The sequence below is a fragment of the Rhipicephalus microplus genome, chromosome X (genome assembly GCF_043290135.1).
Source record: "Rhipicephalus microplus isolate Deutch F79 chromosome X, USDA_Rmic, whole genome shotgun sequence".
Taxonomy (NCBI): domain Eukaryota; kingdom Metazoa; phylum Arthropoda; class Arachnida; order Ixodida; family Ixodidae; genus Rhipicephalus; species Rhipicephalus microplus.
Window position 1 is genome coordinate 277,038,329 of NC_134710.1, and position 15,995 is coordinate 277,054,323.

Consider the following 15,995-nt stretch of genomic DNA (forward strand, 5'->3'; position numbering starts at 1 on the left):
AGAGTGCCTCTATCGTTCTCTTCGCATCGTAGCTTCTATTGGCAGCTGGTGTGTGTGTGTGTGTGCGTGTGTGCGTGTGTGTGTGTGTGTGTGTGTGTGTGTGTGTGTGTGTGTGTGTGTGTGTGTGTGTGTGTGTGTGTGTGTGTGTGTGTGTGTGTGTGTGTGTGTGTGTGTGTGTGTGTGTGTGTGTGTGTGTGTGTGTGTGTGTGTGTGTGTGTGTTCGTTCACGCGAACGAAGGTGACAACTTTTCTTAGCATTGGAGCGAAGGCTACAGAGCCAAAACGCGGGCATCCTAGCGCCACTGAATGCACTTCCACAACGGCACCCGTATTTTCACCGTGAAATGTAGAAGTTCCTCCTTTATTTTTTATTTTTTGCGTGGAGCTTTTTGAGACAGGCCGCAGCTGCTACAAATAAAATAGTCGTATTTACTTTAATTTATTCGTTGTGACTTGGCGTTTTTGAATGCGCGAGAAAGTCTTGCCTTTTTACGGGCACCTCAAACGCTAAGCGGCGTCTGCGTCTACATTAAGCGATGTCTACGTCTACATAAAACGCTGATGGCGCGCCCCCGTCACTAAATTTCCATAGCGTTACGAGACGCGCGCCAAAACGGACTGTAACAATACTGATTGTTGGCCTAGTTGGTACTTGCTTACCGGCATGCTTTGGCCGCAAATAACACACACACACACAAAGTAAAGAAACACTCGACGACAAGCACAAGCGGACGGCTTGTGCAGTGGTACATGTGCAGAAGCTCCGCCTCCGTAGCTTTCCCTTTAGTACCAAGAAAAGTTGTCGCCGAGTTTTTTTTTTTGTTTTTTTTTTTTGTTTTAGATTTTAGCGCGTAGCTCTCGGCGAAATCTGGCGAGGTGGAAGCAGTGGAGGCGCCCAACGTGAACTCGATAGCTGCGCATTCGTTCTATTGATCCTAGTATGCTCCCCTCGTGCGCTGTAACATAAGCGTCGGAGATTGAGTAGCAGAGGAGCCCATCCATCAGATTTCCATAGAGCTAGAGAACTGCCCAAGCGTGCACGGCATCGCCACTGACCGAGTAGATTTTGCAAGTGTGCAGGAAACTCTTGTCCGCATCCTTGCGGCCTGTTTATCTATGGCCCTGCAGTTCGATTTCTACCGTCTGTCGTCGACCGCGGGAACGTGCAGCGTCCGACCACCAAGGAGCGGCACCGGCTGTACAAACTCGCTCGGTGACATGCACCAATGCAGTGAAGAATGAGTCGTCCACTGCTTGGTTAGAGTGTAGCGTGGTGAATGTCCTCGCGTTCGTTTGGTTGGTGGCCCGTGCTGTACGCATAGCAGTCTCTTTTTTTTTTTGTTTCTTTTTTTTTAACTTTCAATGTTGCACTGACAGCATTCAGCACCATTGCGTCACAACATATATGTACACTTTTTTGGGAAATAAATCTAATTAGGGAGCGAGGTCTACCGGTTTTTTTACAAGCGCTCAATAATCTTATCACAGCACAAGTGCTCACAGTGGTCCTGTAGACTGCAAGCACTGAAGAGAGGGGGAGAGGGAACGCTGATAGAGACATTGGGGGGGGGGTAATATCCCCTACCGCCCCCCCCCCACGGTTGTGTGTGTATGTGTTCCCGTCTTTTTGCGTGGGTAAATATATCCAACCACTGGAACAATAGCAATACGAGAGGCGGAACCGTTTTCTGTCACGTGGTATGACGTCATATGGGGCGCTTGTGCTCTGCGGGTCAGGCGACTTCGGGGATTGCTTCGGAGTTGCTCGGAGGATTTCAGGCTGAAGGGTTCTCCGACACCCGCGATCTCCGACACCAGCGTAGCTCTTGCCGACTGGTTCGCCCTCCGCGGTCTCCTGACGCCGTGCAGAGAGAGAGAGAGAGAGATTAATGAAAGAGGAAGAGACAAAAAGGACGCTATTTTCTGCCTCCCGTCGCGGGGGCACGGCTCAGCGCCTTTAGGGATCGGGGAAGGGGAAGTAAAGATGATAGGAAGAAGAGAGGAAGGAAAGAAAAAGTGAATGTCATGGCAAGAGAACGTCTTGGCGGCATGCAGACCTCTCCTCACATCTCCTGCAGAGCGAGTATGATGTGCTTGCTTTGCAGGAAGTGTACGTAGCAGCGACCGACTTGCGACTTCCCGGATACATCGGTTACCAAAGTATCACGTCGTGTACTCTAGACACGTGCCAGGACGCGCCGTGCATAGCGAGTGCACATCCCCAGGGTCGACCACGTTGTGCAGTGTACGTGCGACGAGAACTACCACATGTGCACATAAACGTGGCTGATGTCACTGGAGGGGCTCTTGAGTGTTGTGCCGTGACGGTGCGGCTTCGCGGTGTGGACACGACAGTGGCCTCTGTGTATGTGCGACCTGGACAGCGGTGGGACGCCTCCATGCTGTTACAGCTCACGGCTAAATTCGGAAGAGACTACCTCATATGTGGGGACATGAATGCTCATCACACCATGTGGGGGAGTAGCACCTGCTCCTCTCGAGGAAGGGATCTGGTGGACGTTATCCATCAACTGGGCCTACAAGTTTTGAACACCGGATCCTTCACTTTCGTCCGCAGAACAGCACGACCGTCATGCTCCGCCATTGACGTCACCTTGGCCAGTGAAGGGGACCGGTACGATTGGGCAGTGGAGCCTGACTCCTGGGGTTCAGACCACCTGCCGATCGTCATCTCACCTGTGGGCGGAAAGATCCCAAGGAGGAGGCTGTGTAGTACGATCGATTGGCGGGCTTTTCGAAGGCAGCTTCGAGACGTCCCAGAGGATCAGGATTTCCTGAATCTGGTAGCAGTGGCAGCGCAGGCGGCAACTATCCAGACCAGGGTGCCAGAGCACCACCCTGTGCCAGACCTCCATCACTTGAACTTACGGGCTGCGAGGCGCAGGGCTGAGAGAAGGTACCTAAAATCCCATGACCCAGCTCAACGTACACTCTTCAATCGTGTGGATGCGGTATGTCGGCGACATGCCAACCGTCGCAGGCGGCAAAGCTGGCAAGGCATCTGCCTCTCCCTGAGTCAGGCAAGAGGTGGCGCAAAAGCATGGCGACTTCTACGATCCCTCGTCACTGGACCAATGGTGCGGCAACCCGTCATTGCGGTGGCCATCTACTTAGGCATTAGTGAAAAAGAACTGGCAGAGCGACTGGCCGATCGCTTCACAGAACTCCCACCAGCCAATCCTTCAGCCCTCATCGCCACGCCTGCTCCCAAGCCACCGCAAGGTCATCACCCTGCCTGGACGGCCAGCCAGATCGCATCTCTGTGTCAGGACCCTATTTTCGAACACGAACTGAACGTTGCTCTAGCCAGAACCAAGCGCCGCAGTTCCCCTGGTGCCGACGGCATCACATACCAGATGCTGCGCAACCTGGATATGGCCTCACGACGACACCTGTTGAGGACTTTTAATGAAATATGGCAGAGCGGCAACCTACCTGAAGCCTGGCTGACCGCCGTTGTGGTGCCGATCCGGAAACCTCGCCGCCCTTGTGCCGCCATTACGTCCTACAGACCCGTTTCTCTCACCTCTGCTGCCTGCAAGCTCATGGAAGCCATAGCACTGGCACGCCTAAATTGGATTGCGGGGGCAAAGGATTTCCTACCAGAACAGCAGACGGGCTTCCGACGCCACCGATGCACAGCAGACTCGATCGCGGACGTCGTCTCTACCTTGGAGGAGGCCAAGCGCAACGGCGAAGTGGCCCTCCTCGTCCTGCTGGATGTACAGAGCGCTTTTGACAGCTTGCCTCACATAGCGATAGAGAGTGCTTTGGACACACTCGGCATCGTGAGCTGCCTACGTACCTTTATCAGTGCCTTTCTGGCAAAACGCACCCTCCGGGTTAGAGTACGACGCGCGCTCAGCGATCCACGGCCAGTGACAGCAGGCGTTCCACAAGGTTCCGTCCTGAGCCCCTTTCTGTTCAACCTGGTGCTAGCGGGGCTGCCGACCGCGATGCCCGCAGACAAGCGTTACCCCACGCAGTGCTCCTTGTACGCAGACGATGTGGCACTGTGGGTTAAGGGGCCTAGGCAAAACTTCACGGCCATAAGGCGTTCCCTGCAGCGCTCCTTGGATGCCGTCGTCTCTTTCTTCAAGGCAATCGGACTGAACGTTTCGCCCACGAAGACGGAGGCACTGCTGGTTCACCCCAGAGCCACTGCGCGGAGGGCCGTCCGAAGGCTTGTGCTAGGTGACCGACCTATCCCGTGGAGCGATGCAGTGACGTACCTGGGGCTAAGGATCGACCACCGCCTTACCTGGATACCAGCCGTTAAGCTCGCCGTCCTCAAGGCCACCAGGGTCGAGACTGCCGTAAGCAAACTGCTCAGCAGGGGCCAAGGGTGCACCTCACGGCTGGCTCTAAGACTCTACGAAGGGGCTGCAACGACAGCGCAAACTTATGCACTGCCCTTGGTGCAGCTAGCGCCACACCGCAAGGAGCAACTGGAGCGGCAACATCGCATGGCAATTCGGCGCTTCATGGGACTTCCCCGTCAGTCACCCATAGCTGCAACCCTGGCGGAGGCCCAGACCTGGCCTCCGTCACTCTTGATGCTACGACAGGCGCTGCATCACGTGGATCGCCTTCACAGGGCCCTCGGGGGCGCTGCCCTCCTTCGGAGACTGCGGAGCCGACCAGCGTCACGGATGGCACAGATCTGCGCTCTCTATGAAGAGCTGGTCCCCGATCCCCCCAGTCCAATCCAACCCCCTCCACCACACCAGCAGCCTCTGGACGTACAATTAACTCTGGACAACCTCAGAAAAAGGCGCACACCGGCATGCGAGCTCCATCAGGCAGCCGTGGCGAAACTTCATGAAAGACTTAAGGGGCAGCTCCTGGTATTCACGGACGGGTCCGTTCGGGACAGCCCCCATTCGGCCGCGGCTGCCTGCGTCATACCATCGACTGGGACAACCATCCGCTGCCGACTTCCCTTTCACGCCAGCTCCACTGCAGCTGAATTGGCCGGCCTTCACTTGGCAGCCGACCACCTTGCTGCCACGTTACCCCAGTTGCCTGTGGCGATTCTGTGCGACTCCCGACCAGCCCTACAAGCGCTGCTCCAACCAGACCAAGCAGGCATAACTGTGGCGTTGCTGCACGCAAAACTGACCGCCATCAAAGAGAGTGGTGTGCGCCTGTCCCTCCACTGGCTTCCCTCGCACGTTGGAATAGCTGGCAACGAGGAGGCTGACGCCGCCGCTAAGGCAGCACACCACTGCGACACACCAGTCACTAAGGCGGTAACCCAGTCGGATTACTCACGGCAGCGACTGCGGAAGCTCTTACCAACGGCCCACCCTGACACACGGGTGGCAAGCGGCAAACCTCCACCATCCCTTCCGGAGACCGGCCTGGACAGATGCGAGCGGCGGTTGTTGCTTCGCCTGCGTACTGGCAGCGTCTGGCCTGCGGCACGCATGTATTCCGCGGGTCGCTCTTCATCGCCAGCGTGCCGAAGGTGCGGTGATGACGAAACGCTGCAGCATATTGTTTGCTCCTGCCCTGACCTGGCCACTGAGCGTTGCGCACTGGTAAGCCGCTATCGTCTGCTTGGACTACCTGCCGAAACAATGGAAGACATACTTTTTCCCGCGCGCTCGAAGACGAAAGCCCTTCGAGCCTTCCTCGAGTTCTGTGCTTGCGCGGACCTCGCCGCCTTATAGACGGACTCTTTTCACTCGCACTACTGGCCGTGCAGCTCTCGCGGTTTGGTGCCCCGTCCTCGGACTTCTTCGACTGGCTCTCATCTTTCCTATCTCCTTCTTTTTCTGTCGCTTGCCTGTCCTACTTCTTTATCTATATCTCTTCACTGATTTTTTTATCCCTTCTTCTCCTACAAGGCACTGCGCCGTGTCGCCCAAGAGGCAGACAGAAGTTAGATGCCTTCTCACTCTTCTCGAGCCTTCTCACTCTTCTCGAAAATCACTCTCACACACACGACTCCCGCATGTGGCCGCGACCGAAAGGTCTATTGCTGCGCTCGTTAGTGTATGGAAGCATACCGCAACACCGAGCAATCCACTGTTACCCCAAGCGTCAGGCCGGAGCATCTATCACCCCAGGGGAACGTTTGGCCGGGGTACGTCTCTCCGTTAGAACAACCGGTGGGTGCGACGACACTGGTGTTTACTGTGTACTGGGAATCGAACACAGCACGTCCCGGGATAGACGTTGGCGATGTGCACCGTCTTCTTTCCCACCCTTTTCCAGAAGCTGCGCCGTATGCACCTCCATCCGTTGTCAGAGGTGGCACCGACAGTGCATAACGTCTGCGAGAAAAGAAATTAACGCGCGCAGCAAGGATTGGAAAGGGGGGGGGGGGGGGGAGAGGCGCTGCCGCGCGACGCTTACAAAAGCCACAGGAGGGTAGTATGTAGCGCTGCTTCGCGCTTGCTGGTATGAAGTCATGAGGCTGAGATATCGCGTGGCGAGGTCAGGACGAACAAAGGACGGGACTCACTCAGGATGTGTCTAGGTGTGTGCCCCATATTATCACATATGCCCTTTTTTCTTACCTTTCACAGGGGGGGGGGGGGGGGATTGAGAGGGCATTTGATTTTAAAAAGACTGCCTTGGCTTGCTGCATGTGATAGGAGCATGAGGGTTGGCTCATAGTATGAAAAGTGGCACGTCCATTGTCCCTGAACGAAGTTTTACTTCCAGAGTTAAAAACACCTAGCATCACAAGCACTCTTCAAGCATTTGATTCAATGCTGCACTTTTTTTTAAAGGGACACTAAAGAGAAACGATGACTTTGTTTAGACAGAGAAACTTCACTCTAAGAATGCCAATGTCATATGTTTCACCCTCACAAGTTCATTATTAGTGAAGAAAATCTAAGTGGAGAGTTCGTTTTTAAATTTTGCACCACAATCACTCTGTGTGACGTCAAAATTTACAGAATGTATTTTTTCTATTTTCGCGATTGACTCGATGAAATTATCTTAAACTACTTATGCTAGTTCTATGGCAACCACAGATGACAATGTACGTAATTTTTATCAATTAGAGGCCACATAAGACCCACTAGATGCCCTCAAAATTTATGACATCACGGTGTTTGGTGCGCGAACTTCAAGTTGACATCTCCCGCCACTTTTTTTTTTTTCAGATATTTTCTCGTGTGCCAAACGTCAGGTCACGGTAACACTGCTTTTCTCAGGATTGTAAAATTGGAATTCATCATTATGGAAAAAAATGTTCTGCTCTTTAGTGTCTGTGTAACTAACGTCTCTTGTCGTCTTAGGACCTTTGAAGGTATGAAACATAGAAATACTACTAATTGGCAACATATTTTATTTATTTATTCATTCAGTAGCAGTGGTGCATTCCTGTAGGTCATGGTTTGTTGCCTCCACCTGCACCAACTTATGTGGTATATTAAGATAATTGCTGTGCATATGAGTATCTACCAAGTATTGGCTTAGTACGTATGTTACAGCATAGCACTGTTAAGCACAAGTTCACAAGTTTAATTCCCAGTTTTGTTTCCATGACAAAGTAACTAGCCAGGAAAGTGAAAAATGCGAATAAGGAAAACCGAAAGAAGACATACTAAAGTTTTAGACAGGCCTTTTTTTTTTTTTTTTTGTTATTCCTTCTTATTTCCACTATTCCTTTTTTTCTAAATAACTTTTTTTTTGCCATAGTGGATAAATGCTAGTATTTTTTAATTTAACTGTAGTAGACTGTCAATATTTCAGACTCAAGGGGACACCAGAATATTGCTTGCATTAGCTGATTTAAGCATAAATATGACTTTTGGCATCGCACTGTCAGGAAAAGAAGAGGTGGCTAGTTGTCATCTGCATTCCTGCCATCTGGGGCTTTATTTGTTTTCTGCTCATGATTTCATCCACTTTGTCAAATGCTGGCAAAAAACTGGCTTTATTTTTGAAGTACTTGAAAGGAGTGTCCAGTGACACAGAACAAAGGTAGCTAATATTTCGGGTATGGACAGGCAGACAGTATGCACTAACAGAAAGAAGGGTGCTTTTTGAACTGAACAGCCTGTATATATATTAAAAACATAGCTAGACCAATCCAAAATTGGAAATTAGTTTGCATTAATTAGCTTTTAGAGTCTAAATTACATTCCAAGTTGACAGTTCATTAAATAACTCAAAGGAGTCGATATTCTCCTTCTGTAAGAGGTGATCACTCATCTTGTTGGTCTTCTTTCTCTTGCAGGGGCTTTTCAGACAAGTCATCAACGTCGCATGACTATTACAATGATGAGGTGTTCAATCTTGAGGACGCTGTCAAGTAAGTATATCTGACTTTATGGCCCTGAATTACTTCATTGTATGTTTATGAAGACAGCTGTTATTAGGGCCATGATTTAAATTAAGTCATGTGAAGACAATGCCCAGGCAGCATTTTATTACGGAGATAAGGTAGTGGCTACGGTGCACAATAGTGCTTCTGGTTCAGCAATGGGTACATTAACTGCTGTCGCATAGTCCATGCTCAAGCTATCTTGGAAACAGGTGAATGCAGAAGCCGACTTATGTGAAAATGCATCTAGTAAGATTTACAGTACCTGTGGCTGTACTTTGTTGTCATTACTCCACACAAATGGGAGGCCAGCTCCTTATCAAAGCACATAAATAAGTTGATGTCTTTATTGTTTTGCTGGATGCAAATAAAGGGTGTTATGGCACTAGGGGGCAAGTAGAAAATAAGTGCTTGAAGTTTAAGCCCTCAGGATGTAATCAAAGCTGATAAATGCTGCAACCTGGTTATGATAGCACTGTAGTTTGATTTTTAGCCTGTAGTAATGAAAAGAACAGCGCTATGGTTTTCACTGGAAGTATAGTCAAATGCAGCTTTAAAGTTCAAGGACATCTTAGATTTTGCCGTCTGTTCTCACTGGGCCTGTATTTTGTAACCTATTACCTTTGAAATCCCTTTTTTTTTGTCATTCTTCTTGCTAAGTGATCAATGCGAGCAACAATGTCATGTGTGCTAATGATAGAAGAGGAAATAAAAGGAGAAAATGCTATTAATAAGTATAGCCTATGCATTTCTTGTGGTAATTCTCTGAATTCCATTTCAACCAGATCATACCAGTTTGCTCAATGATAATGGGAATTGCCAGAACAGCCATAACTATTTCTACCCCGAGAGTTAAGCTGTGGATACACTAGCAGTTTTTCAATGCATAATTTCACCATGCTGTCTGCTGTCGGACACTGTGGTGAAGTACAGCTCCTAGCACTGAAAACAGTGCAGCTATCTTGTCTTCTGTCACTGCTTTAACATTGTTCAGCAAGTGTTGCTTGTGCCAGTCATGTGCTAGTCACTTAGCCACTGAGAGACACCTGCAGGTATTGATTTGTTCATCAAAGTGGTTTTTCAGAAATTGAGTGCATCAGTTTGCTGTTGACACATTTTCTTTTACACTGCTCATGTTCTTTTACTCCACCTCTGGCACATTTTCTTTCACACTGTTTCAAGGCTGTAGTATTGTTAGGTAGAGCATGTGAGGGCATAAGTTGGGTGCGACAGTGCATATGCCATGATATTTCTATTGGTTCTTCCATGCGAACACAAATGTAGGCCCTATGCTAGAGGGCACATTCGGAGCTAGAGGGCACAAAAGTACCAAAGGTACCAAAGGTATGTGCAGGTATGTGCTAGAGGGCACATACCAAAGGTACAGTGTGATTTATCGACTCTGGCTTGGCAAAGCAGCAGAAACGTTGGGGCCCCGGCCGTGACTAATCATGTACAAACTGTAACTAGATTCTGTTGCCCACTGTTATTTGTTCGCCATCACTTCAGAGATCACAAGGCAATGTGGAAGTCTGTCCTGCAGGGAATCTCGAAGACCATGGCTGAACATATATATCGCTGTGCTTGTTTTGCAAGAGAGTTTTTTATTTCTCTTTTTGAAAAGGGGTTGTAACCACTACGAGGAATCTTTAACAGCTCGTGCTTTGCTTTCGACTGATGGTATATGGGTGACATTCATCATGGCCAAAAATGTTGTATGCTTAGGTCTCCTTTGTTGTTTCCTCCTCAATAACTAAAAACATAAATTTAATATTTTATCAGTTTTATTAGTTTCAGCTAGGTTTATGTTGTAATGAAGGCTATAGAATGTTGACGTCATTCTAGATATAAAACTATAAATTTTCACCTTTTTGCTGCTCCATTCCTAAAGCTGCATACTTTTTAGAGTGCCAGAGTATTTCCAACACGATTCCCTCCTAGCCACTTGAGCACTACATGATGCCTTTGAGACATGGTTTCTCAACTAGCCATTTTAACAACACTACTATTTGTTGCTGTTTTATACAACCAGCACCATATATGTGCTGGGAGTGTCTGCTGCCAACTTACGACTCAAATTTCTCCAAAGCAACCGTGTGACAGTATGAACTCACTTTTATAAGTAACTTAAGAATTGTCAGTTTGTTTATTATTCTTTTCATGAGCGTACCATAATACTGTGTTCATTCGGGTTGTCATTGTTCGAACCTGTCGATGCCACCCTTTTCAGCCACAATGATGACACTATGGTGGTCTTCGATTTTCCTGTAACACCTCGTCGAACACGTGAAGAAGATGTTTACGAAGACTTGTGCTACGTCACCCTACGGGTGAATGAGGTAGTGCCTTGTCTGAGCCAGTCTGGCTGTGCACCCAAAGAGCAGATTCCTCCTCATATTGAAAAAGGCCCAGCATTTTTTTCATGATTAGACTTGTGACTATAGTTGCATCCTGTTTTGCGATGCAAGGCTGTCTGTTTTGTTGTAAGACAGACACCTTTATATTACTCCTTGTTCTAGAATGTGTCTTGTGCGGTCATTCCTCCCTTGATGCCATTGTATTTCTTGTGTGCTCATGTTAAGCAGTTGCTATTGCCTCTAACTTGGGTGCAATTTGGGAAATTATGGCCAATATTTTTAAGGTGGGTAACTTCTGTGTTCACTTGCACAACATATTCTTTTCAGAGACTGTTTCTATGTATTCGTACATAACTTTAATTGCTTCAGAAGGAAAACATTTGCACTGTTCCTTTGACCATTATTTTGCTTTATTTTGTGACCTTGGACTTATTTATTGGCTGTTAAAGATGAAGCATACCAGGACAAAAATGTGTACCCTTTATTCTATTATTATTATTATTATTATTATTATTATTATTATTATTATTATTATTATTATTATTATTATTATTATTATTATTATTATTATAGAAGTATATTCTTATTGAGCTTAATTAATGGCCTTTTTTGTGTTGTAATTATAGTTTCCACTTATATATATATACTTGTTTCAGGAATATGATCTGCACAATAAGTCTCGGGTAAACGATGTCACTTGTTGGAACAATGTATTTTCACTGTTAAAGTCAGTGTAATAGCTAATAGATGTTATAAGAAATCAGGAAGTGGGCATGATCAGTAAATTTCATTTTCACAGATGTATACAATACGACCTGATCTCCTGTTAATATTGTGCTTTTCGAACAAGGGAGTAGCACACCTGTTAAATGAACCTGGCATATGTAAATCTTTTTTGGCTCAAATAGCATCCAGGAATGATTGGCAATAGCACGGTTCCTTGTTTCGTGTCGCTGTGCCTGCACTGCATTTCCGAAAAGAACGCTGTGTTCATATCTCTTTTGGCCATTTAAGTAGAGGCATGTGTATTGCTTTTAGTTTAGTGTGACTGCAGCTTGCTAGCATGATGCTTTAGTTGGTGTATTTCTTGAAGCTCTGCTTATTTGCTGTATAGTGGGAGACTGTTGAGTGCACCTCATCAAATTTGTTGGTCCCCAGTAGATTGAAACACGTTTGTGGAGGAACTGTTTCATTTTTGACTGAATAGCAAGGCCCTCAAAGTTCCTGTGTCCTGTTTGCAACTTCGATGTAGTATCTACTTATTACGTACATGTGTGTGTGTTTAGTATCTATTTTATGTGTACTGTTTACTGCATGGTCTTTCATTCGTGGCATGCTGTCATTGGTTTTTATATGTTTATTTTTTCATATTTTAAAGTTTGATATCTGTTTTTATTTCTTTCTTAACTTCAAGATATTCTTCAGTGATGGAAGTGCTGCTCCAATTGCTCCAAAGTGCAATATTTGCTAGTAACTGCCCAAACCTGCTCCAAAATGGTGTTGGCAAACTAAAAAGAATGAAGTTCAACTACGAGACCACCCACTGAGCCTAAGCGAAACCAAAAGCAAGCTGTATACACCATCAGCCTAGTATGCTACTCAGTGAGGTAAATCCAGAAAAATCACAAGGGGTGACACATGCCAGGCCATGGTGGCCAATTTGTATTTTTAATATGGGTTGTATTTTTATTTATATAAGAATTAAATTATGCTTTCAACTAGAATATAAAGAAAAACGAGCATGGGGTCGAAGCTCGAGCAATCGTATTGTTCTCTTCAGTCTTTTTTTTTTTTTTCACCTTTTTTGCAATTTCCGTAGTTCACACAGCTGAGTGGCATTTCACACAGGTACGCAGTAACACATAAAAAGCCTTTAAAATGTTCATTGTGCTCTACTTAACTGTTAACTCAATTATATCATGTGCTAAAGCTAAACCTCAAGGGGGACATTTGCAAAGGCTGTCCTACCCAACCTGAACACAAGAAAAGTCCGCACTCCCTTGACCCTCTCCCCCCCCCCCTCCCCCTACCCCTATGATTTACGCCAATGCTGCTACCATACGGCTTGTGTACTAGCTGCGTACTAGTATACGGCATGTTTAATAATAAATATAAATATTTATTAGATGTTTTAGTGATGTTTTAGACTTCAGCAGTCGTTAGTAACATGCATCTGCTTTGAAAACATCAGTAGCAACTTTAAGCTATAGCGTTTTTTTTTTTCCGCTACGAAGACACTTAAGCCTGCTCCAAAGCACCATTTCTTCTGCTCCAGAATCTGCTCCAAAAAACAAAATGTCGCTTCCATCACTGTATTCTTGCATAAGCTATATAAAGAGATAGTTTCGAAATTGGTAATCTTTAGTACTCTGTAGCAGCTATGCTGCTTCTTGTTGAAACTTAGCGGTGCTAACTATAATTGGCTTACAGCTAGTGTTTGTCTTAAGCACTGAACAAAGGGCAGCAATGTTTTTTTGTTGTTGTTGTCAAAGGCATTTATTACTGCATTTGTTTTTTGCATGACATGCACTGTTTGGGCAGCGAAACTGTTTGTCTCCGGCCGTGCCTGTGTTTGCTCTCTTGTGTGCCTGTGCTGCTCTGTTGCCTTGTTGCTCAACCTTGCATGTCTTGTGCATGTCAGCAACGAGGCCTTTGGCAAGTTTGGAGAGTATGAGTACGAGGCAGTGACCAATGATGATGAGGACATCTACGAAGACCTCTGTGCATTTCGGAGGGTCCAGGTATGCGTCTACACTATTCCTCACTCGCCAGTGCTGAATGAGCAATGCAGTGATTCGAGCAATAATGGCACTAGCAAGTATTTGGCCTAGTAGCTATTTTGTTATTTTAAGAGGTTACTCCAAATTTTAATTCGAGCCTAAGTTGTACCCCATTATTTTTTTTACCCGGCAGTTATTTATTTATTTACAAGATACTGCAGGCATGGAGCCCAAGCAGGAATGGTACAGGCAGTAAGGCAATCAAGCCAAACATCACACAGCATACAATAATTCAATCATCACACACATACAACAACAATGCAACCAAACTTATCGTAACAGCGATGATTTAAGTGGGATTGCGTGAATCCCAAATCTTTCTTTTTTAATTAATTTTTAATCTTTTTCCCCCTTTCAGACACATTCACAACTTACGAAATTGGACGGCATTGTTCAGGCTTATACCATTGAACATCTGTTTGTAGAAACAGAGCTATCTATTGTGACGAAAGCAAGAGAATTACCAGTTTAACATAATAGTTTTTGTAGGATAATACAATGGAACCTAGATTCTACATCTCTGCTATGTATGAAAAACTGCATTTCTCTATGCACTTCTTCATACTAAATGAACTTAGAAAAACGGTTCATGCAAATTATGCATTACGAATAGAGACTGTTCAATGGACTTGCCACATGACCGGCTTCCTGCAGTAGGGTCCAAGGCTGCCGTGAATGCCAGAATAATTGTAAAAGGACGAAGCTGCAGGAGAAATATATCAAAATGTTGAAAGGAAACTTGTCGGGAAAATGGCAAGCAAAGCAGGTGGTCCTTGCAAACACATGACAACTATGGTGCCTAAGCCAGCTGTAACAGCACAGTTTCCACATATTTCAGATGCCTCTTTGGCCATCCGATGCATGTATATGAAAATGGTTTGTGTGATGTAATTATATTGTCTGCATATATCTAATTACACAGTGCTTCACAACTGCACTTAGCCAAGCAGTGCCAAAAGTATGCAATGATTGTAACCACCTGCACAGAATTTGAAAAGTGTGGCAGTTCTGTGGGCATGCAGTGCTCAGGTGTCCTGCTAGAAGGTTCCAGTTTCTTGTTGCCTTACCCAATCAAGCCTTACTACGTACAGGAATCACTGTGCGACAGTGCTACCCACTTCGTCAGGTTTTGTAGTAGTGCAGCTGCATTTGTTTTTTGTTCTTCTCAACTTTTTTTTAGTAGAACACAATAAAAAAAATGACTGGTACAGCTTTCCGTTAGAAGTAGCGTGAGTTTGTTTTACTGATCACAATATTAAATATACCGAACAAAATGATCTCTCTCCAGCATACTGTAAACCTTTCTCTACACTGATATATGACAATGGGCCAATATTTGACAATAGTGGCATGTACGATTGCCTCGTGCCTCAACTCACTAGTCCTACCAGAACAAGCCACTGTGTTCCAGTGGCCACTAGAGTGCTGGCTATAAAGGGCATTATGAAAAGTCACTGCATGAATAGGCACTGCAACTATTTATTTTGGGTTGAACAGATCTCCAATTATAAGGTTATATGGAGTTCTTTGAAAGATGTAGAACTGATGTTTCACTATCAGAGTGTACCATAGTATAGAAACACTAAAGTTTTAATAACTTTATCATGTAAGCTACACATGATACAGTATTAATCCCCTACTGCTCTGATTGAGTGCACGTGAAATTCAACTTGGCAAAAGTTCAGGTACATTTGCAGTGCCTCTCATATCTTTTGTTAATTGAACCTGGAAAAGTGCTGGGCCTTCCTGCATGTGTGTTGGTTACATTTTTTTTTTTTTCTGTCAGTTATATATTTTCATGTGTTAGTAATGCACCTGATATGAGCAGTTAATTACAGAATGAAATTGAACCTGTGTTCTAATGCTATCAAAATCAGCAAGGCCTTGTAGTACAGTGTGTTTGTATTTTCCTAGCTGCACCAAAATTGAAGTGAAAAAAAATATGAAGGAAGGTTACGTTTCATTTACCATCGAAGTGTCCGTATTGGTTGACTCTACATATATGGAGTAGTTTGCACAGGTACATGCATAAATAATAAATTTTCTTTGGAACTATTCAATTATTTATCATAGTTTGCTCATACGTCCAAGTCCATTCAAAGTCCATTCTTTTCATTACTTAGCAGTGTTTTAGCTGAACAAGCTTTTGTCAGATGGTGCTAAGAGGCAATTTTAATTTGCTTCCTTACTGGAGGCAAAACCAACTCAAGTTGGGGGAGGAGAGCATCTAACTACTATCTCAATATCACTCCCATATTCTTGCATTCATCTTGTTATCGTCATAACCAATGTGTGGCATAACCTTACAATCCCTGCTGACCTCAGGGTTTGTGCACTTTCAATATTTATTTCCTTTTTTTTTTTCACTGTCAAGCAGCTTGTAATATTTATGTTGACAGCAGCGAATTCTGACTGATGGGGAATTGCACAGAATGTAGGCGTGATGAAGTGATGGTGTGGTTTTTGCAGGTCATTAGCATCAGGACCCGCCACTGTGGCTCAGTATACAATTGTGGGGTAATAAAGGCAATCTGCAAGGCATCTCTT

The 15,995-nt window shown here is 45.6% G+C and overlaps 1 protein-coding gene across 3 annotated transcripts in view; it reads left to right on the forward strand.

The window, feature by feature from the left end:
• LOC119161478 (guanine nucleotide exchange factor VAV2) overlaps positions 1-15,995 on the forward strand; it is a 253,021-nt gene that overhangs the window by 172,357 nt on the left and 64,669 nt on the right. For 2 of the 3 annotated variants that reach the window (XM_075879212.1, XM_037413969.2), the window contains 2 exons: positions 8,225-8,299; positions 10,542-10,650. In XM_075879212.1, the coding sequence (XP_075735327.1) occupies positions 8,225-8,299; positions 10,542-10,650 (184 nt within the window). Of the gene's footprint in view, positions 1-8,224; positions 8,300-10,541; positions 10,651-13,309; positions 13,410-15,995 lie in introns of all 3 variants that reach the window. The other variant, XM_037413970.2, reaches the window with a different exon arrangement.